The 24,380-nt window shown below is 40.6% G+C and overlaps 1 protein-coding gene across 1 annotated transcript in view; it reads right to left on the bottom strand.

The window, feature by feature from the left end:
- LOC110568043 (leucine-rich repeat-containing protein 37A-like) overlaps window positions 1–23,770 on the bottom strand; it is a 30,911-nt gene extending 7,141 nt beyond the window's left edge. Inside the window, exons 1-8 of the mRNA XM_064368244.1 lie at window positions 22,446–23,770; window positions 20,252–20,323; window positions 16,777–16,848; window positions 13,800–13,871; window positions 12,763–12,843; window positions 8,402–8,473; window positions 7,647–7,721; window positions 247–506 (exon numbers count right to left, since the gene is read on the bottom strand). Of these exons, the coding sequence (XP_064224314.1) occupies window positions 247–506; window positions 7,647–7,721; window positions 8,402–8,473; window positions 12,763–12,843; window positions 13,800–13,871; window positions 16,777–16,848; window positions 20,252–20,323; window positions 22,446–23,755 (2,014 nt within the window). The 5' untranslated portion in view covers window positions 23,756–23,770. The remainder of the gene's footprint in view (window positions 1–246; window positions 507–7,646; window positions 7,722–8,401; window positions 8,474–12,762; window positions 12,844–13,799; window positions 13,872–16,776; window positions 16,849–20,251; window positions 20,324–22,445) is intronic.
- Window positions 23,771–24,380: the final 610 nt, after the last annotated feature.

Raw genomic sequence — 24,380 nt, 5'->3', positions numbered from 1 at the left:
GAAAATACAGCTTTCTCAATTTATTTTCATAAATTGAGTCAGATGCAGGTTGAAGAGAGGGGCTTTTTGCATTGTTTTTCAAAATACCCAGGGGCCTATCACCATCTTGTGCATCTGAAAAAAGCAGTTTAATGAATGGTAACAATGTTGCCTCCATATCTTCTAGATTTCCCATTGAGAAATAAGGCAAGATATAATTTAGTGCACTGATAGCATCACTTTCATCATTGATGTCTAGCTGCTCACTCCCAAAGCCTGACAAGTTGATGCCGTTGCTGTCTGAGGGTGTCTCTGGCTCAATAGTCAGCTCAGTGCTCGTGTGCTTCTTCCGAGCTTGTAACACCTTCATGAACGCTCCTTCGGGATTCCCTATAGATGCTTCTTCAGGACAATGTGTGGTGTTTATCAGACATGCACTGTTGCAATGCAGCTTGACTGTCTTGCAGACAACCTCAATGCTATTTTTAAATTGGCAGAGGCAGCAGGCCATATGGCTGGGTAAGATCCTATAGATAAAATCACAGAACAATAAATTAATGGTGAAGGGGTTTCTTGAGCAGGTAAAGGAGGCAGACCAATGCTACCACAGGGCTGGGCAAAAAGGTGTTATTGAGGCCTATGGACTGGACAGTTGGGTAGGAACCAGAAGGCCACAGGAAGGAGGACAGAGGTGCACAACAGAAGGGTAAGCATGGCAGTGAGTATGGTATGCCTAGAATAAACATGGTTGGGATTAGAACTGGGTGACATTGATCAGCAGTTTAATTCAGAAGTATCTCTTCCCAACTCAAAAGTTTCACTTTGGGCTGAAAGTACACAGGAAGAAGGTAGACTTCTAAGAAGAGTCTGAATAAGTCCCCAACTTCTGTAGTCTCTTTCTCAATTCCTGTTGGGAGTGGGAAATATTAGACATTCTCTGGGCATTAAAAACAGCTTAGTTTAACATGTATTGTGGGGTAAAAAATAACAGAGATTGCATTGGCCAAATCTGGATTTGAGCATTCAAAAGAATAACAACAATAATAAGCTACAACATAATTAATATAAAGAAGAATCCGTGAAGAATGATATTCAAAAAGAAAGAGGGGGTGTTCTTCTTTAATGAAATAATGCCAGCTAGTAAATGCAGAAGGAATGACAAAATTTAAAAAAGTGTCACTTTGCACCACCAATGTAATAAAAATTGATTCAGACAAGGATTATTATTGATACATAGTTGGGTAAGAAGACACTTAAGAACAGGATCTTTACTGATTTCAAAGTACCACCCCACAGATTATTTATTAATTACCAAGGGGAAAATTATTTTTTATTTTTTTATGAGACAAGGTTTCACTCTGTCACTCAGGCTGAAATACAGTGGCAAAATCATAGCTCATTGCAGCCTTGACTGGGCTCAAGTGATCCTCCAAATTCAGCCCCCTGTAGGCTTGCACCACCACGCCCAGCTAATTTTCTTTTGTTTTTTGCATTTTTAGTAGAGACAGGGTTTTACCTTGTTGCTCAGGCTGGTCTAGAACTCCTGGACTCAAGTGATCTGCCCACCTCAGCCTTCCAAAGTGCTGGGATTATAAGCATTAGCCACTGCACCCAGCAAAAATAACAACAATGGAGAGATCTGGAAGATCCCCTTAATCAAGTGATCAAACTTAGCATTATGGGCCACCTGTGGTCACGAGGCAGGAAGGATGTATCACCTATGCAGTATTCTTCCCAAAAATGCTTAACTTGAATCTCATCATGAGGAAACAGACAAATCCAGATTGTGGGACAATTGACAAGACAGCTATCTTTGACTCTTAAAAAATGCCAGTATCATGAAAGATAAAAAAAAAAGTAGAGGAATGTTTTAGATTAAAGGAGATGAAGACATGACATGCAGTGCCTGACCTTTGATTGGATTCTGTACTATTCTTTCATCTTTATGGTATGTTTGAGTTTTTTTCAAAATATAAATTTGGGCAAAAGAGATACCAAGATAATTGATTATTGTTGTGGCTTATTGGGGGCAGTTTTAGAGAGATAAAAACAACCTCTGTTATCTGGAGGTTAATCTTAAGCAGTATAGCATGGTCATTAAGAATACAGATTCCACAGCCAGACCGGGCTTAAATCCCAGCTCCACTAATAATGTGAATTTGGGCAAACTGCTTAATCTCTGTTCCTTGGCCTTGTCTTTATAATAGTACCTACCTCTAATGAGTTTGGAGAACTAAATGAATCAATACCTGAAAAATGCCTGGCACACAGTGAGTGCTCAATAAATGTTAACTACTATAATTATTACATTGCAGAGGCTGTGGGGGCATCTTCTGAGTCCTTCAAAAGGATGATTTTATCAGGACCTCATTAAACTGTGAAAACAGAAGAGTGTCTCATTGATATATGAAGTCTATGAGTTGGGAGTACAACATATAGAGTTTTTTTTTTTTTTCCTATCTCCAGTAATGGGTATAAACAAACATGTAGCATTTTATATTAAAATTGCATCCAGTAAGTTGGCCTGACACAGCTTTCAAACCTATAGAGAAATAACCACTAGCAACTAGTAGTGTTCCTTTGGGTCCAGTGGAAGCTTTTGATCTTCATATAGAAAGAATGGACCCAGAACCATAACCTGGCATTTTACTTATATAGCAACCTTAACTCTGACACAAAGGTGTTTCTTTTGTTTGTTTTGAGGCAGGGTTTTGCTCTGTTACACAGACTGAGTGCAGTGGTGCAATCTCAGTTCACTGCAGCCTCTGCCTCCTGGGCTCAAGTGATCATCCCACCTGAGCCTCCTGAGTAGCTAGAACTACAGGTGTGTGCCACCATGCCCAGCTAATTTTTGTATTTCTTGTAAAGATGGGGTTTCACCATGTTGCCCAGGCTGGTCTTGAACTCCTAAGCTCAAGCAACCCTCTCTCCTTGGCCTCCCAAAGTGCTAGGATTACAGGCATGAACCCAAAGTTTTTGTTACTATTTTTGTGCCTTCAACTTCTTATTTTAAACAATTTCCTTTTTTCCTTTAAGCCTTAGAATGGCTGGGAAATATTTTCAGATGGTATAATGAACACCTGTATAACTTCCATCTGGAATCAACAGTTGCTTTTTTTTTTTTTTTAATTTCCCACCTAACCCCAACAGTTGCTAATACTTTGCCACATTTGCTTTCCATGTATGTATGTCTACACATTTTTCTGGACAAACCACTTGAGAGTTAGTTGCAGATATAATGAGCCTTCACCACTAAATAATTCAGTGTGCAGCCCCTAAGAACCTAGGCATTCTCCTCCATAACCAGAATACTATTATCACCCAATGAAACTTAATATTATCATTGCCTACAAATTTTCACAATTGTCCCAATCATATGGCTTAAAAAAATTCAGAATCCAATCAAACATCAGACATTGCATTTAGTTTTTATGACTCTTTAGTTTCCTTAACTGTTCCCAGAACTGTTTTAAAGTATACTGACAAATCTTTGAGACTGTAAATGACCTGAGGTATAGACTATTCTTACTTGAGAATAATAATTTTCCAATACGCATTAAAGATCATTACACATAAGCCAAGACTCAAATGAGCTGCCCTACTTTCTTTGTATATAAATGTGTAAACTCCTGAAGACTTCCAATAATGAACTACAATAGGGCAGTTAGTTCAATGTCTTTTGAGTCTTGATGACAAATGGTTACAAATGGTTTAAGGATAGGAGCATTTTTCCTATCCACTAATGGTAAAGAAAAAAGCAGACAGAACTTCACTATGTTAGAGAACTAAGTGAGAAAGCTGGTTGATGAAGAGGACTTCATCCAGAGAGGAAGGGATCTAGCTGACATGGAAGATGCTGCAGGAGGCTGAGGAAAATGAGGCTAGAGCAATAAAACAGATTTGACAACGTGGTGAAGATAAGAAAGTGACCTGACAAAAATGAATGCAGCAGAGTGCTAAATGAAGGGCCCATTCCATGCTAATCTTGTATAATGCCCTCAACTAGCCTTAGCATATCTGAGTTTCTATTTAGCTTGCCATATTGTGTGTTGGGGGGTGGGTGGCACAATTTAAGTTGCAGTAAGTTGTGTAAGAAACTCATAATAGGGCCCTGCAGATATATATAGGGTCATGCTCTGTCACTCCGGCCCTGCAGATATATATAGGGTCATGCTCTGTCACCCAGACAGGAGTGCAGTAGTGCCATCTTGGCTTACTGCAACCCCACCTTCTGGGTTCAAATGATCCTTCTGCCTCAGCCTTCCTGGTAGCTGGGACTTACAGGTGTATGCCACCACACCTAGCTGATATGTGTGTGTGTGTGTGTATGTGTGTATATGTATATGTATATGTATATGTATATGTATATGTATATATGTATATATAATTTTAACTGCAAAGAAGGCCAGGCACAGTGCCTCATGCCTGTAATCCAAGCATTCTAGGAGGGTGAGGCAGGAGGATCACTTGAGGCCAGGAGCTTGAGACCAGCTTGGGCAACATAGTGAGACCTCGTTTCTACTAAAAATAAAAAATAAAATTGAAAAAAAAATAGATACCTCACACCATATATGCAAATTAACTCAAAATGGATCATAGACCTAAATGTAACAATACAATTTCTGGGAGAAGACATAGAAGAAAATCTTTTTGACTTTGGATTAGACAACAGGTTCTTAAAGATTTCTAAAATAAGAAACAAGAAAGCACAAGCCATATAAGAAAAAATTGCTAACTTAAAGCTTATAAAAATTAAAAACTTCGCTCTTCAGTGAACACTTTTATTTTTATTGTTTATTTTTTATTTTGAGACAGAGTCTCACTCTTTTGCCCAGGCTGGAGTGCAGTGGTGCAATCTTGGCTCACTGCAACCTCCACCTCCCAGGTTCAAGCATTTCTCATGCCTCAGTCTCCTGAGTAGCTGGGATTACAGGTGCCCGCCACCACTAATTTGTGTATTTTTAGTAGAGATGGGATTTTGCCATGTTGGCCAGGCTGGTCTCGAACTCCTGACCTCAGGTGATCCACCCACCTTGGCCTCCCAAAGTGCTGGGATTACAGGCTTGAGTCACTGTGCCCAGCCAGAAAACACTTTTAACAGAATGAAAAGACAAACCACAATCTGAGAGAAGATATTTACTAAACACATATCTAAAAGGCCTTTTTTTAAAAAATTTATTTACTTATTTAATTGTTGATATAGCATCTCACTCTGTGATCCAGGCTGGTGTGCAGTGGTGATCATGGCTCACTGCAGCCTCGACCTCCCAGGCTCAAGCAATCCCAAAGTGCTGGGGCCACAGGTATGCACCACCATACCTGGATTGTTTTTATATTTTTGGTAGAGACAAGGTTTCACCATATTGTCCAGGTGGTCTCAAACACCTGGCCTCAAGCAGTCCTCCTGCCTCAGCCTTCCAATGTGCTGGGATTATAGGCATGAGCCACTGCACCTGGTCCCTGAAAGGACTTGTATCTAGAGTCTATAAAGCACTCTTAAAACTCAATAATAAATAATCTCTCATGGGATTACAGGGGAAAAACCTCATTAATAAAAAGATTAATATTCAATTAAAATATGGGAATAGATTTGAACAATTTAGTAAAGAAGATATTTGCACATGAACAGACATTCAACATCACTAGCTATTAAAGAAATGCAAATTAAAACCACAATGAGATTCCACTACACATCTAGCAATAGAAAGACAAACATTTCTTTAAAAACTGAAATATAAGAATCTGCTGGGCTGGGCCAGGCGTGGTGGCTCACACATGTAATCCCAGCACTTTGGGAGGACAAGGTGGGTGGATCATGTGAGGCCAGGAGTTTAAGACCAGCCTGGACAACAAGCTGAAACCCTGTCTCCACTAAAAATACAAATATTAGCTGGGCGTGGTGGTGGGTGCCTGTAATCCCAGCTACTCAGGAGGCTGAGGGAGGAGAATCCTTTAAACCTGGGAGGCAGATGTTGCAGTGAGCTGAGATCGTGCAGCTGCACTCCTGCTTTGGCAATTAAAAAATTAAAAAAAAAAAAAGAATCATCTGGGCTGGGCACGGTGGCTCACACCTCCCAGCACTTTGGGAAGCCAAGGTGGGTGTATCACTTGAAGTCAGAAGTTCAAGACCAGCCTGGCCAATATGGTGAAAACTCGTCTCTACTAAAAATACAGAAATTAGCTGGGTGTGGTGGTACCTACAGCCACTTGGGGGGCTGAGGCAGAAGAATTGTTTGAACTCAGGAGGTGGAGGTTGCAGTGAGCCGAGATAGTGCCACTGCACTCTAGTCTGGGGATAGAGAAAGACTGTGTCGAAGAAAAAAAAAAGAATCTGCTAAAGTTATGGAACAACTGCAACACTCACGCAACTCTGGTGGAAATGTAAAATGGCACAGACACTTTAAGAAACAGTTTAGCAATTTCTTAAAAAGTTAAATTGCACTTAGCATGTGAACAATCCAACTCCTAGGTATTTACCCAAAAAAAATGAAAACATAGGTTCACACACAAAGACCTATATATGAGTGTTTTTAGCAGTTTTATTCATAATTGCCAAAAAATTGAAAACAACCCAAATATCCATACATTGATGAATGGATAAACAAATGGACACATCCAAACAACTGGAATACTACTGAGCAATGAAAAGGAGTGAACAGTTGTCCCTCGGTGTCTGCAGGGGATTGGCTCCGGGACCCCCTGCAGATACCAAAGTCCACAGAGGCTGAAGTCTTTTACATGAAATAACATAGTATTTGTATATAGCCTTGGGTATACTTTAAATACCTAATACAGCATAAATGGTATGTAAATAATTATACCGTATTTTAAATTTTCTACTGTTTTTATTATTTCATATATTTTACTTTTTCCAAATACTCTCCATCCATGGTTAGTTGAATCCATGGATGAGGAACCTGCAGATATGGAGGGCCAGCTGTACTGATAGGTGCAACAACATGGACATAGCATAATCTCAAAAAACATTATGCTAAGTGAGGCCAGGCGCGGTGCCTCATGCCTGTAATCCCAGCAGTTTGGAAGGCCAAGGTGGGTGGATCACTTGAGGTCAGGAGTTCGAAACCAGCCTGGCCAACATGGTGAAACCTCGTCTCTACTAAAACTATGAAAAATTAGCCAGGCATGGTGGCAGGTGCCTGTAATCTCAGCCAGCTACTCGGGAAACTGAGGCAGGAGAATTGCTTGAACCTGGGAGGTGGAGGTTGCAGTGAGCTGATGTCATGTGGCTGCACTGCAGCCTGGGTGACAGAATGAAATTCTGTCACAAAAAAAAATTTATGCTAAGTAAAAGAAGCCAGATACAAGAGGCTACATGCTATATGATTTCATTTATAAGACATTCTGGAAAAGGCAAAACTATAGGAACAGAAATCAGATTAGTAGCTAACAGGGCTGATGGTGGGAGGAGGGGACTGGCTACAAAGGGACACGAGGGGCCTTTGTGAGGTGACAGAAATGCTTTATATTGGGAATGTGGTGGTGGTTATGTTAATATACATTTGTCAAAACTCATCAAACTGTACACTTAAAAAGGGTGAATTTTGTTATATGAAAATTGTATCTCAGTAAACCTGACTTAAGAAAATACTAAAACAAACCTAAAGAACCAATTAAGTGAAAATAAATCTAAGAAAAAAATAACTTACAGTTTTTCCAATTCTAGAGTCATCATGAGGATGTTCTTAACTGTTGCAAGTGGGACTTGTGTTCTTCCCATGTCTCTGAAAAAGAAAACCAAAACATTAGTGATATAAATGCCAATACAAAAATTCTGTACTTAAAAAAGATATTTCAAGGACATGTGATTACTTCAATTTTGGCTTTTCTATAAAACAAGCCAACTCAAGAGTTTATTTGCTGCAGAATTCCAGAGAGCTCTTATTAAAGAAATTTAAGTTGATTTGCATCGTCAAATTAATGATATTCAAGAGTAGAACTTGTACTTTTTTGTTTGTTTTTTATTTATTTATTTATTTTTTCTTCTTACTTGACATGGTGATTGTAGTTAGCTGTGTATTTTTTGTTGTTGTTGTTTTTTACCATTATCTTACTTCTCATTTTCATATTGGATTCACTCATCTTGATTATTTACTCTTTTCTTCCTTTTTAGAATAATGAACACCTATTCCTCCTTCCTTTCTTAGTTAAGTAATATTCCTCCATGTGTCTGCATGTTCCAAATCTATATGGGTTCTTCAACACTGTCCTCTTCCCCTGCTGGCTGTCTTGACCATTATGCATCCTTTCTTAATCCTTTTCTTTGCCAATAACTTTTTTTCAATAACCCAGTTAAATTTAAATTATGACTTTTTAGCCTAAATGCAAAATACTTAATCATTGATAAAAAACTTAAAAAGAGCATAAATCATTTCATGACTCATGAGAGTACTGTAATACTTACAGATATTTTAATGCTGGCAATTTAAACAAATACGAATCTTCAACAGTTGTCAGAGGATTGCGATTGAGAATTCTGAAAAGAACAAGGAATTAACATTACCTGCATTTTCAATGTGTGAAACTGCATGAAAATCTTATATTCATTTTTTGGTATGGAACGTGTAGGTAAAAAAAATCATTTTCTGTTTTTACCCAATAAATCACCATTAGACTCCATAAAGCACTATTCCTCTGGGAACTACTTAGGTCTCCAGAAGATAAAGCAGAGGAGAGAAAGAGGGGAAAACATAGAAAAAACAAAAAGTGGAAAACAAAGAAAAAATATGCCACAGAACTTTTCAGGTCAAAAACCCCAGAAGTGACTATGCTAGTAGGAAGCCCTGACTCTGTAGGAAACACTGTTTCTAGTGTCCTCCATAATTCAAGTTGCTTGTCTTTTTTTTTTTTTTTTTTTTTTTGAGATGGAGTCTTGCTCTGTCACCCCAGCTGGAGAGCAATGGCTGGATCTCAGCCCACTGCAACCTCCACCTCCCACGTTCAAGTGATCCTCCTGCCTCCTGCCTCAGCCTCCTGAGTAGCTGGGATTACGGGCGCCCACCACCATGCCCAGCTAATTTTTGTAATTTTAGTAGAGACAGGGTTTCACCATGTGGCCCAGGCTGGTCTTGAACTCCTGACCTCAGGTAATCCACACACCTCGGCCTTTCAAAGTGTTAGGATTACAGGTGTGTGCCACTGTGCCTGGCTGCTTGTCTTATCTTTATAAAGTTAAAATTTATGGTTTAATTTGCACAGTTAAGAAAAAAAAAATTGGACCAATTCTTTTGCTTTATAGCCAAAGAAAAAGGGATAAATCTAAGAGGAGGAACTGGTCAAAACCATACTCCTATCACATACTCCCACTAGTATTCTTGTATCACATCACAGCCTCTGCTACATTGCATGTAATCACCTGTCTACCTGTCAGTCTCCTGGACTATCAGCTCCTTAAGGGAAGACACCACATCTTATTGTCATTGTGATCCCTGTGCTGGGCACAATGTCTGAAATTTACTAGGCATTTAATAAATGTTTATTGAATAAACAAATGACATTTTGTTTATATGTCAATAAAAAGAATAAATTCATTTTGATGCAAATTTTTATTCCAAAATGCTGGAATCTATTTTCTTTTTAATTCTTTAAAGTGAATGAAAAAAAGAAAAGAAACAGGAAGAAATAAAAGAAAATCTGCCTTTAGGTTAACCCAAGAATCATCACCATACTTTTGCAGAAATTATAAAAATAGTAATTATTACAGTGAGTATCTATTGGGCTGCCAGGTATTTGTGATCGGCACTTCACATTTAATCCTCACAATAACCTTATGTGGTAGATATTATTATTGCCCTATTTTATAAATGAGGAAACTGAGGAACAGAGAGGTTACATAATTTGTCCTAGGTCACCAAGCTATTAAGAAGCAAAGCTGTAATTTGAACTCATGTGTTTAATCTGTATGAAGAAAAAGGGTTTACTTTAGCCTTACAGGTTTTTTAATTCTTTCTTTCTTCTTTCTTCATTTCCCACACTAATAAGCTCTTGGTATGCCTTTGAGATGGATTTCAGATTCAAAATAGACTGACCCTACCACACTAACTTGGCCAGTCAGTATTTGTCAATAACATAGATGCTTCATTCAAGAAATTTACTGGGTTCTAACTTTTGGAACCCAGGGGGGATTTCAGAATTTTGTGGGGTCTGAACCTTACCTAGTGAAAACATAAAAAATCATGAATACAAAATTTGCCAGGGGCCCTCCCAGAACCTTGGAAGGGGCCTGTGCAAGTGAGAAGTCCTGAAGCTTAGGCTCTTTCAATTCACCATCAATCCACCACAGCTGGGGCCTCTTTTTTTTCTTCACACTTACATAATGCAGGAAAATATGTTCTTTCAACTCGGAAACACCACAGAATGGTGCCATATTGGTCATAAAATTACTTGGCAATTTGCCTTTGGAACAAAATGCAATGGGACTATATGTCACATATGCCAAATATGACTCTGCAATGTAGCTTTGTTTACTAGAAAAATTTGACTCCAAACAAAGGAGCCCAGCCCCCGACATACACTTGCTGTGTTGAGACTGTTGTGTCAATCTTTGAAAGTAACTGTGACTTAGTTTGAAGGGTACAGCTCTATTCTGTTTACATGAAATGAGTACTAATTTCCAATATCAGCTAGCTCTGATTTTTCTCATCACCATGAAGCAAATGCCTTTTTCTGTTAAGATGAACACAGAAACTCAAGATAAGCAAGGTGGTGTCTCCTCAAGTCTTCCTTAACCCACCACCCATTCCTACTTTGTCCTCCCCTTGTCACCCTGCTGTACAGATGTCCACATAGCTCTCCTATGTTTTCCCATCAGCATCTGCTTCCTCCCTGAGGTATGAAAGTCCCCATCTTGGTGTGTCTTTGAGATGGATTTTGTACCCCCAGCACTCATTACAGTACCTGGCACAAATGGACATGGCACTGAGTGAATGTTTTTGAGTGAATTCATTCATTTTTATCATCTGTGATTCCAGTGTTTTCTCGATGTTGCCTACATAATTGTAGTGAAGCTGGCCAGATTATTATTTTTTTTGAGACCAAGTCAAACTCTGTTGCCCAGGTGGTAGTGCGATGGCATGATCTCGGCTCAGTGCAACCTCTGCCTCCTGGGTTCAAGTGATTCTCCTGCCTCAGCCTCCTGAGTAGCTGGGATTATGGGCACCTGCCACCACACTCAGCTAATTTTTGTGCTTTTAGTAGAGATGAGGTTTCACCATCTTGGTCAGGCTGGTCTTGAACTTCTGACCTCAGGTGATCCGCCCACCTCAGCCTACCAAAGTGCTGGGATTACAGGCATGAGCCACTGTTCCCGGCCACCAGATTCTTATGAGGGACTCCCAGTGTTATAAAGTGCTTAGTAATGGTGGGGAGTTTAAGACATTTTATTAATGCTACCTATACCTCTTGTGGAGGGACCTAATGAGCCTGTTCTCTGATGTGAGGGCAAAAGAAAAACAGACCCTCAGTATCTTTTTCCTAAGTTAGGCATCAGCAAATTAATGAGGACAGACAGGAGCATCTGCAGAAACTGTTGCTCTAGTCCAGACACTTCCTGAATGCCTCCCTGTACCTCAAAATGAACTGTGTGAAACTAGATTTCTGAAATACAAGAGAGGTGGAAAGTCCTTTCTAAAGTCAGATGTAAAGGAGAATCTTCACCTTGAGTCTAAAGCCCCCTTCAGGCCATTGAACATACCCACTCTGATTTGCCGGTTATGTTATACAGAAAAATCACAGAATTTTTGAGCTGCAAGGGAATAAAATTTGTATTTATGGTCGAGTAGTCAGGAAAGCATATGGAATTAAGCTATGGTGAGGTATTTTCTTTACAAATTGTTTTTTGCACCATAACTCAACATAAACACCATCTTGGCAGGGTGTGGTGGCTCACACCTGTAATCCCAACACTTTGGGAGGCTGAGGTGGGCAGATCACTTGAGGTCACAGGAGTTCAAGACCAGTCTGGTGGAGGTTGGAGGACAGTGGCACAATCTTGGCTCACTGCAACTTCTGACTCCTGGGTTCAAGCCATTCTTGGGCCTCAGCCTCTCAAGTAGCTGGGATCACAGGCACGTGCCACTACGTCCTGCTAATTTTTGTCTTTTTAGTAGAGACAGGTTTTGCCATGTTGGTCAGGCTGGTCTCGAACTCCTGTAACCTCAGGTGATCCAGCCACCTCGGCTTCCCAAAGTGCTGGGATTCCAGGTGTCAGCCACCATACCTGGCCCTACACTTTGGATTTAACTTTGATTCCTGCTCATATGCACAGTTTCTAACTGCTTAAATGTCTGCAACATTTAGCTACAAGGAAGGAAGCTTAACACAAAGTCCTCCAGGGAGCAAAAAACTGCACCACCATGCCCAGCTGATTTTTTTGTATTTTTAGTAGGGGTGGGGTTTCACTATGTTGGCCAGGTTGGTCTTAAACTCCTGACCTCAGGTGATCTGCCTGCCTCTGCCTCCCAAAATGCAGGGATTACAGGCCTGAGCCACCACGCCTGTCAACAAGGCTAATTTGAGGGTTATTTGTTTAATGCCTTTTCTTGCCCGTGCCAAAGGTCAGAACTAGGAAAAGTGGAGCAGGTCATATATAAGCTGTGTAAGTCTCTTGGCCTTTGTGCCTTAGTTTCCCCACTTGAGAAAAATGAATGGATGTTAAGACATACTTTTCAGAGTTTGTAATGGGCTTATACCCAGCTAACCAATAATTGTATGAGGTTTTCACATGTAAATAGTTGTTCACACGTATTCATTTTCTATTTTACTTACAAATTGTGTAAAAACTGCATTCCATGCCAGGCCTGAAATGTTCCAGAGTGCAGTTCTGTGAGTAAATTGCAACTAAGATTTCTACAAAAAAAAAGACACAAGCCAAAGGAAAAAAAAATTATTTCAGAACATTTATCATTTGCCGTGATTCTAATTTATATAGGATGGAACATAACCTCAATCCTTTCTCTGTGCACTAAAGAAATCTCACTGTGGATGATACTAGCTTATGATTTATACTTTAATGTTGCACATGTGGTTCATTAGATACAAAACAGTGAATGCTTAGTAAATATTTGTGTTTAGTGATCTTTATTTCTCTAGAACAGGATTTCACAACTTCAGTGCCATCAACATTTTGGTCTATACAACTCTTTGCCACCAGGCTCGGTGGCTCAAGCCTTAATCCCAGCACTTTGGGAGGCCAAGGCGGGCAGATCATGCGGTCAGGAGTTTGAGACCAGCTTGACCAACATGGTGGAACCCCATCTCTACTAAACATACAAAAAATTAGCTGGGCATGGTGGTGGGTACCTGTAATCCCACCTACTTGGTAGGCTGAGGCAGGAGAATTGCTTGAACCTGGGAGGTAGAGGCTGCGGTGAGCTGAGAGCGCGCCACTGCACTCCAGCCTGGGCAACAAAGCGAAACTCTGTCTCAAAAAAAAAAACAAAACTCTTTGCTGTGGGGGTTTGTCTTGTACCCTGGAGGATGTTTAGCAGCACCTCTGGCCTCTGCCCACCAGATGCCAGGAGCACACCCACAGTTTCATCAACCAAAACTGTCTCTGGACATTGCCAAATGTCACCTGAGTACAAAATCACACCAGTTGAGAACCACTGCTCTCTGATGATTCGCTATGATCTGTGTAATAATGTTCACACTAATCTTTGCTAGAGACAAAAAGGATTTGCATATAATTTTAGTTAACTTTCTACTGGTAAAATTCTAATCATATTTCAAAATGAATAGCAAAGAGGTTTATAATTAAGTTTTATAAAAATTCTAAATGTAATCAAGTTTTATTTGTAACTTACATAGACTGTAAAAATGGTAGTGATTCAAATGTATATCTTTCAATAGACTGTATTTTATTGCAGGATAAATCTCTAGGAAAAGGAAAAGAAAAATATTGCCTTGATTAGTTTAGAATAGTGTTGAATACACAGTTTTCATCTAAGCTCTAAACATTTGGACATGTATTTAAACTGTCCAGAGCTCCTAATCCTGCCTGTACCTCTCCTAGAGTCTTACCTTCATGGTTTTAATAAATAAAATATACAATTATAGATCTTGATAGACTTTGGTATTAATTATTCCTGAGAGCAGTAGACTTGATTAGATGCCCTTTTGTAGTCTCATCAAATCCTAGATTATGAGCTCAAAGTTTTTATCTCTACATATAGTTTCCAATATTAAAAGGAATAGTCTCACATTTATATACCTTCCTAGCTTAGGTCTGTTTTCCTAAGCTAGTTCAATATCAGAAGAAATAAGACATCCTTTCACATCATTTGGAAGGAATTTAACCCTTTAACACATTTTGAACTAATTCAAATCATATTAACAGAATTTCTATCATATTAATAGAAATTCATTTTTGGCTTTATATTGCTTTAATATTTCATGAAAGCAATTTCTTCAGTTATATAGTGATGGGGCAACAAAAACAACATGGAACTGGATTTTTATTTTTTGAATAAAAACAGGTATAGTCAACACCCATTCTTGACTACAGTTGGCTCTCTTATTTTCTCTCTCACTTGTCAGCTTGTCCCTCCCTCTTTACCTGGATGGTGTAATGTTGTCTGGCTGATGTCTCCATCTCTGGTCTCTCCCTTCCTAAACTACCCTATACATAGTCATCATATAAACTCTCCAGCAGTGGCTTGCAAAGACCAGCATCTCCTGGGAAATTACTGAAGACGCAAATTCTTGGTCCCACTCTAGATGAACTGAATCAGTAACTATGAGGTTGGAGTCCAGAACTGAGTTCTAATGTGCCCTCCCAGTGATTGTGAGGCAGATCTATCTTACAGCACTGCTGTGATAACACGGTTCCCCATCATGGCTCCTGAGCTTGGCATTCAAAGCCCTAGAAGATCTGGCTCCAATTTCCCACTCTCCCTCCTTGTACTCTACAGGTACTCATGGCATTCCTCAAATACTTTCCTGTGTTTCGGCCTTCTCCCATTTTCCTTTTCCAAGTTTAGAATATTTTCCCCAAGGTGTCTGTTCAATGTCACACAATGGCCCTTCAAAGTCCTATTCAAATGGCACTGTTCTAGTGACACCTTCTTGGGGCCAAATTGAAGTCATTTTCCCCCTCTTCTATGCTCCAGAAACAATTTATCCCTCCTAGTGCCCACATTTATTTCTTCTTTTTTAATGTAGTTATTTTTCATCCCGTTTCTTCTGAGCATAAACTCCCTGAAAGCATGGACTAGGTCTTGCTCATCTGCATCACCCACTATGTTTAAAACTGACACACAGAAATAAAGCAAACTCAAATATTTGCAAAATAAATGGATAGCTGGGGGAGTGAGTAGTGCGTAGAAGGAAAATGACTATTTTAGAGGAAATGTTGTTTTATTACTTCATGGCCTCTGTAGCACTTTGGCATCCACTTGAGGGTCTTTATACCCACTTTCCTTAAACCTTCTGCATTTGAAAGAATCTGTTTGCAAAAGAGCATCACTAATGGGCTTAATAAGGATTAATGACATACACACCTCTGGGCCATGGACAGAGGATAAGAATCAAGCTTTCATAGCAATGAACATAGTATCTTCTTATCTCTAAACAGACAGAAATACTATGCAGGTATCCCTTCCTTGGTAACAGGGTTGAGGAGATAGTTATTTTGTAATTATTGAAGACTTAGGGGCATTTCTGATACACTTACTTAGTGTAAACATTTGTAGCTATACCACTTAACCATCATTTTAAACATCTATTTTAATATAACAATTCCTAAAATGAAACCCTTAATACCAGTCTATTCTCTTGGTAGCTTAATATTCTGGATAATATTATTTATATAATTCAGCTGATTTTTTAGTATTTAAATGTTAATTTAATTCAGATTAAATTACCAAAAAATTCTGGATTGATGATGTTCAAATGAATGTAGGTGGTCTATATTTTCTTCTCTTTCAGGCAACAATGTGAAGTTAACTTTAATTCCTTTCATTCTACTAAACCAACTTTCTCAAATCTTTTTTTGGAAAGGTCAGGTAGCAAATATTTTAGGCTTTGTGGGCCACATATGATCTCTGTTGCATATTTCTCTTTGTTTCTTTTCTGTTTCTTTCACAGTCCTTTAAAAATGCAAAAACTGGCCGGGTTCAGTGGCTTATGCCTGTAATCCCAGCACTTTGGGAGGCTGAGGCGGGAGATCATCATGAGGTCAGGAGATCAAGACCATCTGGGCCAACATGGTGAAACCCAGACTCTACTAAAAATGCAAAAAAACTAGCAGGGCATGGCAGTGCATACCTGAAGTCCCAGCTACTCGGGAGGCTGAGGCAGGAGAATTGCTTGAACCCAGGAGGCAGAGATTGCAGTGAGCTGAGATCGAGCCACTGCACTACAGCCTGGGCAACAGTGCAGGACTCTGTCTCAAAAAAAAAAAAAAAAAAAAATGCAAAAACCATTAACTTAATGGGCTATTTAAAAATAGACCCTAGATTAGATTTGATCTCTTGGTTGTAGACTGAATATAAGAAGATGGTATGTGAACAGTTATATAACAAGGTTCATATGAGTGTCAATCACTGCTCAGATTCACCATGTGAATTTTTGTCTGTCTGTATTTTGTCTATATAATTTAAAAATTGAAAATGCATAGGAAGTAACTAATGCTAGAGATGGGCTAAGACCCTATATAAACTTACAGAATTAAAGAATTTTATTCCTGGAAGAAATCTTAGAGATTATCTAATTTGAACTCCTTATTCATTTTACAGAAAGTATGACTAAAAACTCATAAATAGGATTAACTAACTAACTTACAAATACTGGAGTGATAGCAGGCCTTCAAATGAATCCTTACGTAATTCAGTCAAATCATTTTCACTGAGAATTCTGGAAAATGAAAAAGTTATTTCTAGATTAAAATGCAAACTACAACTATTTGCTACACAGGACTATCTCCTATATGTGGAGGAAAGCTGGGTAATGGTAATTTCAAGACGGTATCTGCTCTACTTTCATTAAAACCTTTTCTTACATTTTCATTTTTGTGTCCATCTCTCTCCACCACCACCACACACATGCATGCACACACACAAGCACACCCTACCCACTCTTCCCACCAAATTGTATATTCAATGCCTCCTCTCTAAATCACAAAGTCCCTGTTAGAATACAGCTCTGGGTGGCACCAAGATCAGCAGAACCTCCATTTCCTCCTCTCTTTTCCCAAACCTTATTATGAAAGCTCCACATGGAACTATGTCAGGGCTGCAAGTGAAGCCATTCAGCATTTTTCCCCATTAAAAAAATCTGAGAACTACAATATGCATAAAGTGCACATAATATAAATGTTGTTTATATTTAATTTAATTTCTGAGACAGGGTCTCACTCTGTTGCCCAGACTAGTCTCAAACTCCTGGCTCAAGTGATCCTCCTGTCTCAGTCTCCCAAAGCGTTGTAATTGCAGATGTGAGCCACCTCACCTGGCCAAATATTCAGTTTAATAATTATAAAGCAGACACCCATGTAACATCGTTAGAAAAGATCACCACTAGCATCCCAGAAGCCCCCAATGTGCCCCTTTCCAATCATAAACTTCTCTCTAATCCTTATAGGTAACCACTATCCTGACTTTTGTAATAATTTTCTTGCTTTTAAAATGTAGTTCTGGCCTAGCATGGTGGCTCACGCCTATCATTCCAGCACTTTGGGAAGTCAAGGTGGGTGAATCACCTGAGATCAGGAGTTCGAGACCAGCCTGGCCAACATGGTGAAACCCTGTCTCTACTAAAAATACAAAAATTAGCTGGGTGTGCTGGCGGACACCTGTAATTCCAGCCACCCAGGAGGCTGAGGCAGGAGAATTGCTTAAACCTCGGAGGTGGAGGTTGGAGTGAGCTGAGATCGCACCATAGCACTCTAGTCTGGGTGACAAGAATGAAATTCCGTCTCAAAAAATAAATAAATAAGAGATAAAATGTAGTTTTGGCTGGGCATGGTGGCTCACACTTGTAATTCCAGCACTTTGGGAGGCCAAGAAGGGAGGATTGCTTGAACTCAGGAGTTCGAGACAAGTCTGAGTAATACAGCAGGACCTCCTCTCTAGCAAAATTTAAAAATTAGTTGGGCATGTTGGCATCACCTGTAGTCCCAGCTACTAGAGAGGTTCAGATGGGAGGATCACTTGAGCATGGGAGGTCCAGGCTGCAGTGAGCCATGTTTGCACCACTGCAGACCCTGTCTCAAAAATAAATAAAATAAAATGAAATGAAATGTAGTTTTACCTACTATGTGTCAGTCATAAACAACATAGTTTTGCCTCTTGAACATTATATAAATGAAATCATATTACACATATTATTTTCTGTATCACTTCTTTCACTAAATAATCTGTTTGTACTTTTAAGATGTATGCTGCTGAGGCTGGTTCAAGACCTGTGTTGTGCTTCCAATAAGGTAATCACTAGCTACATTTGGCTAGTGATAGTGGCTAATGCGACTGAGGAACTGAATCTTTAATTTCAATCATTTTAATTATTTTTAAATTTCAAAGCTGACACTCAATGCAGTTGTTAGAAAATGTATGTTTGCGGGGCTGGGTGCGATGGCTCACACCTATAATCCCAGCACTTTGGGAGGCCGAGGCGGGTGGATCACGAGGTCAAGAGATCGAGACCATCCTGGTCAATATAGTGAAACCCCGTCTCTACTAAAAATACAAAAAATTAGCTGGGCACGGTGGCACGTGCTTGTAATCCCAGCTACTCAGGAGGCTGAGGCAGGAGAATTGCCTGAACCCAGGAGGCAGAGGTTGCAGTGAGCCGAGATCGTGCCATTGCACTCCAGCCTGGGTAACAAGAGCGATACCCCGTCTCAAAAAAAAAAAAAAAAAGAAAGAAAGAAAATATATGTTTGCAACACTTTGGGTATATGATGCTACTTTTTCAACTGCAAATTTTATGAAATCTAAATATAGATTAAGGTTTTTTTTGTTTTTTTAAAGATGGGGTTTCACCATATTGGTCAGGCTGGTCTTGAACTCCTGACCTCAGGTGATCCACCCACCTCAGCCTCCCAAAGTGCTGGGATTACAGGCATGAGTGTTTTTGTTTTTGAGATGAAGTTTCATTCATCAGCCAGGCTGGAGTCCAATGGTGCGATCTTGGCTCACTGCAACCTCCACCTCCTGGGTTCAAGCAATTTTTTTTTGAGACGGAGTTTCGCTCGTTACCCAGGCTGGAGTGCAATGGCGCGATCTCGGCTCACCGCGACCTCCGCCTCCTGGATTCAGACAATTCTCCTGCCTCAGCCTCCTGAGTAGCTGGGATTACAGGCACGCGCCACCATGCCCAGCTAATTTTTTATGTTAGTAGAGATGGGGTTTCACCATGTTGACCAGGATGGTCTCGATCTCTTGACCTCATGATCCACCCACCTCGGCTTCCCAAAGTGCTGGGATTACAGGCTTGAGCCACCGTGCCCGGCCTTCAAGCAATTCTTATACCTCAACCTCCCGAGTAGCTGGGATTACAAGTGCCCGCCATCACTCTCAGTTAATTTTTGTATTTTTAGAGGAGATGAGGTTTTGCCATATTGGTCAGGCTGGCCTCAAACTCCTGACCTCAGGTGATCCACCTGCCTCAGCCTCCCAAAGTGCTGGGATTACAGGCATGAGCTACCTAACATCCAGCCAGATTAAGTATTATTACTATTATTATTATTATTATTATTATTATTAACTTTCTCCCTAGATTTCTGAGCAGAACAGATTAAGTTTTTTTGATAAAAATTTAGCAACCAAATTTGGACTTTGGTTAAAAAAAAGTTAGTATGGAAAAAAGAATGTAAACTCTACAATTAATTTTTATACTAATTACATGTAGAAATGATACCACTTTGGATATTTTGAAGACTTAGTATGGAAATAGACTATCTCATTAATAGCATAATGATAACATGATGAAAGGATAACATTTTGGATACATGGGTGAAATAAAATATATTAACATGTTTCACCTGTTTCCTTTTTAGTTTTATTTTTTAAGTGACTACCAGAAAAGTTAAAATTATGTATGTGGCTTGCATTAGGTTTCTAATGAATAATGCTGCTGTAGGGTATTCCATTGAATGATTATACTGCAATGTACACCGATTCATCTACTGTGGATGGATGCTTTGGGGTATGGAGGGGAAATACCTTTTCTCAGAAGTACAGACTTCAAAATTCTGGACCAAGAAGGATCTTATAATGCAGTTAGTTTTTTTTGTCATATTTGGAGAGAATATACTCACAGTTTCTCGGTCCAACGGTATGCCTTCCATACCTTTCCATCAATGTAAGAAATATTGTTTCTTTGGAAATTTCTGTAAAGAAACACAGTTTATATCCTTGAATAGGTAGGAAAAGAATGAACAGGATAAGTAAAAGAATCATGGCAACCTTGTGGGGGATATTCAGTTACAGAAAATAACACCTGCCTTCTAATTTCCAGAGCTATCAGCTTCCCAGTGTGCACAATTAATCAAAAAATAATGTGGGGCCACTGGCACAAATGATGAGGCATCTCCCAAAGCTTAACTTCCTATCCATCCAATCTCTTGGACAGATGATGCCAGTTAATTACTTTGAATGTAAGTATTTTATCCAAAAGCACTTATGTTTCTAAACAACTCCTTCTACAAATCAATACAAAAATGGTAAATAATTAAACAGAAAATGGGCAAAAGCCTATCATTATCAACAAATAAGAAGAAAGAAACCCTATGCCAGGTAACACCAAAGCTTTGGCCCAGAGCCCTCTGCTGAAACATCCTAGGATTTTTCTTTCCACTTCTATTACAACCGATCTGATTTAGCCCCTTCACACTTTACTCCTAGGTTTTGCTAGACCTTTCTATTTTGTCTCCCTGAATTAAGGTTTCTCCTCTAGGGCACTCTACATATGGATTCTAAAATAATCCTTTGCATGTCTACACTTGAACATAAAGCAAAAAACAAAATAAGACAAAATAATCTTCCTGTTTTAATCATTTAATCTCTCTTGCTTGGAAACTTTTAATGGCTTTCCATATCTCACTGTGTAACTTTCAAACTCCTATAGCTGATAATCAAGGTTTTACATAATCATATCTTCATTGTTCCTTCATGTGATTCTGTGCAGAGAGATTGGTCTACTAAATTCCAACCATACCTGTAGCCATGCCTTTGCCTAGACTATACTCCCATTTTTTTTTCTATTTAACAAATTATAGCTACTCTTTAAAACCCAAGTAAAGTTTTAACTCATCTGTGTAGCTTTCCCTGACCTCCACACCTTAAGGATCACAGATTCTGGTAAATTCTAGCACTGATGTTCTGCATTATCTTTTAGTACTTAATTATATACACCTCCCTTTTTATGCCTATTCTCTATCTTCCTTCCTATCATTTTCATGTTCTGGAGACGGTAGCATACCTGGCCCCGGGTTGGACACAAAATGAGTGCTACATATAGAAACCAGGGACAAAGATGAGTTCCGGACAAAACTAAAGGACTGAGTAATCATGTTAACAGCCAACACTCCTACATATGCTAGGCACCGATGCAAGTATTTCATGTATTCACTCACCTAAATTTTGCAACAATCCTGTGAAATGGTAACTACAATAATCTCCAGTTTAAAGATGAGGAAGGGCCAGGCGTGGTGGCTCACACCTGTAATCGAAGCACTTTGGAGGCCAGGACGGGTGGATCACCTGAGGTCGGGAGTTCAAGACCAGCCTGACCAACATGGTGAAACCCCGTCTTTAAAATAAAATAAAATAAATAAAAATGAGGAAACTGAATCACAGAGCAGAATAACTTGCTCTGGGTCACCAAGCTAATAAATGACAGACCTGGGTTTAAATGAATGGGGTAACCCTCTAAGTACTGGGAAGGAAAGAAATCTAAGGCATATCATGAAGTGAAAGAATCAAGTTACAAGATGTTACCACTTATGTAAAGAAAAAAGATTTTAAAACCACACAACAAATCTATTTTGCTTTATGTAAATATGTATGTAGGCAATGGGAAAAAGTCTCGAATATATACCAAATGCAGGGTAGCGTTACCTCAGGGTTTAAACCCAGGCAGCCTGGCTCCAGAATCAACTCTTAATCACTTAGAGCATCATCACTGAGATGGGGAGAGGGACAGGCTGCTGTAAAGAGGGTGAAGTGAAAATGGGAGGAGTGCAGCGGTTAAGCAATGATGTGATAAGGTTAAATAAAAATGGATAAGAAAACGAGTAAAGGTAAAAGACTAGAGTAAAAGTAAAAGACTGGAGAAGGGGCCTAACAGTAAAGGAGAATGAGGAGAAGGAAGAGTGGACAAGCAAAGGTGAAAGCAGAAAGTCAGCTGTCAGTGCGGTCTGGGGGAGATAAAGAAGGCCCAGGAAGGCCTCCAGGAAAAGCCTGCCATGTCAGGCAGGACACAGAGGACAATGGAGGAAAGGTGATACTTACAAGATGGTGAAGGTGCCATTGTAGGTGTTCGGCTCTGGCAAAGGCACGTGGCGGAGCCTGTGCTTTGGGCTGAGATCATTACATGACAGCGTCTCATCTCTGCAGGTACAGAGCTCACATATGTTGGTGCTTGCGGAGGCCTGTTCCCCTGGAACAGTTACAGCCTTGTTTTGGGCGTAAGTTTCAGGCTGCACCAATGAATCCTGAGTAGGTTCTAGTTCAGTAGGTGGACCTGTGACTTCAGCCAGGTTTTGATGCTGAGTCTGAACCTCATCTGGACGAGAAGCTGTAGTCTTCTCCAGGGCTGTAGAATGTCCAGTCTCTGTAGTGGGTTCTGGAGTTATGGCAAGCCGCAGATCTGGAGGCTGAGTTGAGGTCTCCTCTGTGGTTGGAGACAGTTTAACCTCTGTAGTGGATTCAGGAGTGATGGTAAGCCCCAGATCCAAAGGTCGAACTGTGGTTTGAGTCAGGTTTGAATGCTGAGTCTGAGCACGGTCTGGATGTGGAAGTGTCACCTTAGGGTGCTTTGAAGGAACTATAGTCTTCTTCAGGGGTGTAGAATGTTCAACCTCTGTTGTGGATTCTGGAGTGATGGTAAGCCCCAGGTCCAAAGGTTGAACTGTGACACTAGGCGATGTTGAATGCTGACCTTGATCCTGACCTGGTGTTGGCAATGTCACCTTGTAATGAGCTGGAGGATGAGCTGCAACCTCCTTAAATGGCTCTGGAACCTGAGCTGGGACCATCTGCTGGCTTGAAGCTTCTACCTCCTTAGGGGGCTCTAGAACCTGAACTGTGGCTTCCTGCTGGGCTGGAAAAGATTCAAGCTCCCCAGAAGACTCAGAAGGCTGAGTCTTCTGCTCACTCAGGGAAAGTTCAGGCTCCATTGGAAGACCTGGAGGCTCAGTTGGGTTCTCCTCTTGGATTGCAGAAGGTTCCATCTCTTCTAGAGGCTGAGCTAGGGTCTCCTCCTGGGTCTCATAAGGTTCAAACTCCCAAGAAGGTTCAGAAGGCTGAGCTGGCTGCTCCTGCTCACTGAGGGAAAGTTCAGGCTCCATAGGAGGACCTGGAGGCTCAGCTGGGGCCTCCTGTTGGGTTGAAGAAGGTTCTACCTCCTCAGGGAGCTGTGGAAGCCACTCTAGGGCTTCTTGCTGGCGTGAAGAGGACTGGATCTCTTCAAGGGTCTCTGGATTTTGAGTTTCACGCTCTAGTTGTAATTGAGATAGTCCAACTTGCTCACGGGGCCCTGGAGGCTCATCTGAGTTCACCTGGCGCTCCGGAGGCAGGCCGTGAGGATACAGTATATCCATACTTGAATCGAGATACTCATCCCGCAAAGTTTGTTTCTCATGCCGAGGTTTTGATAGAAATTCATGTGGAATTCCCAGAACCTTAGGAAGGCTCCAATGCTGAGCTAAATCTTCCTGCGGGGCTGACCTCTGGGAGGAAACAAAGGACTCCAGGTAATCAGAGCCCCCCGAGTCTGCCGAGGGAGCACGCGCTTGAAGAGATCCCCATTGGAGATCGGAGGAGCGGGAAGACCGGGGCTCAGTCAGCCCCAAGGGGTTAGAGGTCAGCTGGAGCGGGTCCTTAACCCACTCCAGAGGCTGAGCCTCTGGGACTAGTGGCCACAATAGTTGCCACATGAGGACGGGCCATAGGGCCCAGAAACGTAGCCAGGACATGAAAAGCACTGGCAGCGCTCGATGAGCAGGAACTGTTCTGGCAGCCCCTTGAGGCTGGCGTCCCTGATAAGCAGGCGCCCCGCCCAGTCCTTTATGACATCTTTATTTACACTACCTTTATTAGCATTGGGTCCAGATCTGCTCCATGGGCTATCTTATGTCACAATCCTGCCCAAGCCCCCCTTCTCACCCCGCCCTGACAGAACACCCCTCCCCTCCCCTTAGCTAGGAAGGATTTGGGCCGCAGACC

Source organism: Aotus nancymaae, unplaced genomic scaffold (genome assembly GCF_030222135.1).
Source record: "Aotus nancymaae isolate 86718 unplaced genomic scaffold, 86718_ANA_hifiasm-v0.15.2.pri h1tg000076l, whole genome shotgun sequence".
In the NCBI taxonomy this organism is placed as follows: domain Eukaryota; kingdom Metazoa; phylum Chordata; class Mammalia; order Primates; family Aotidae; genus Aotus; species Aotus nancymaae.
The sequence above is the reverse complement of the archived record's forward strand: the minus strand, read 5'-3'. Positions and strand labels throughout refer to the sequence as shown.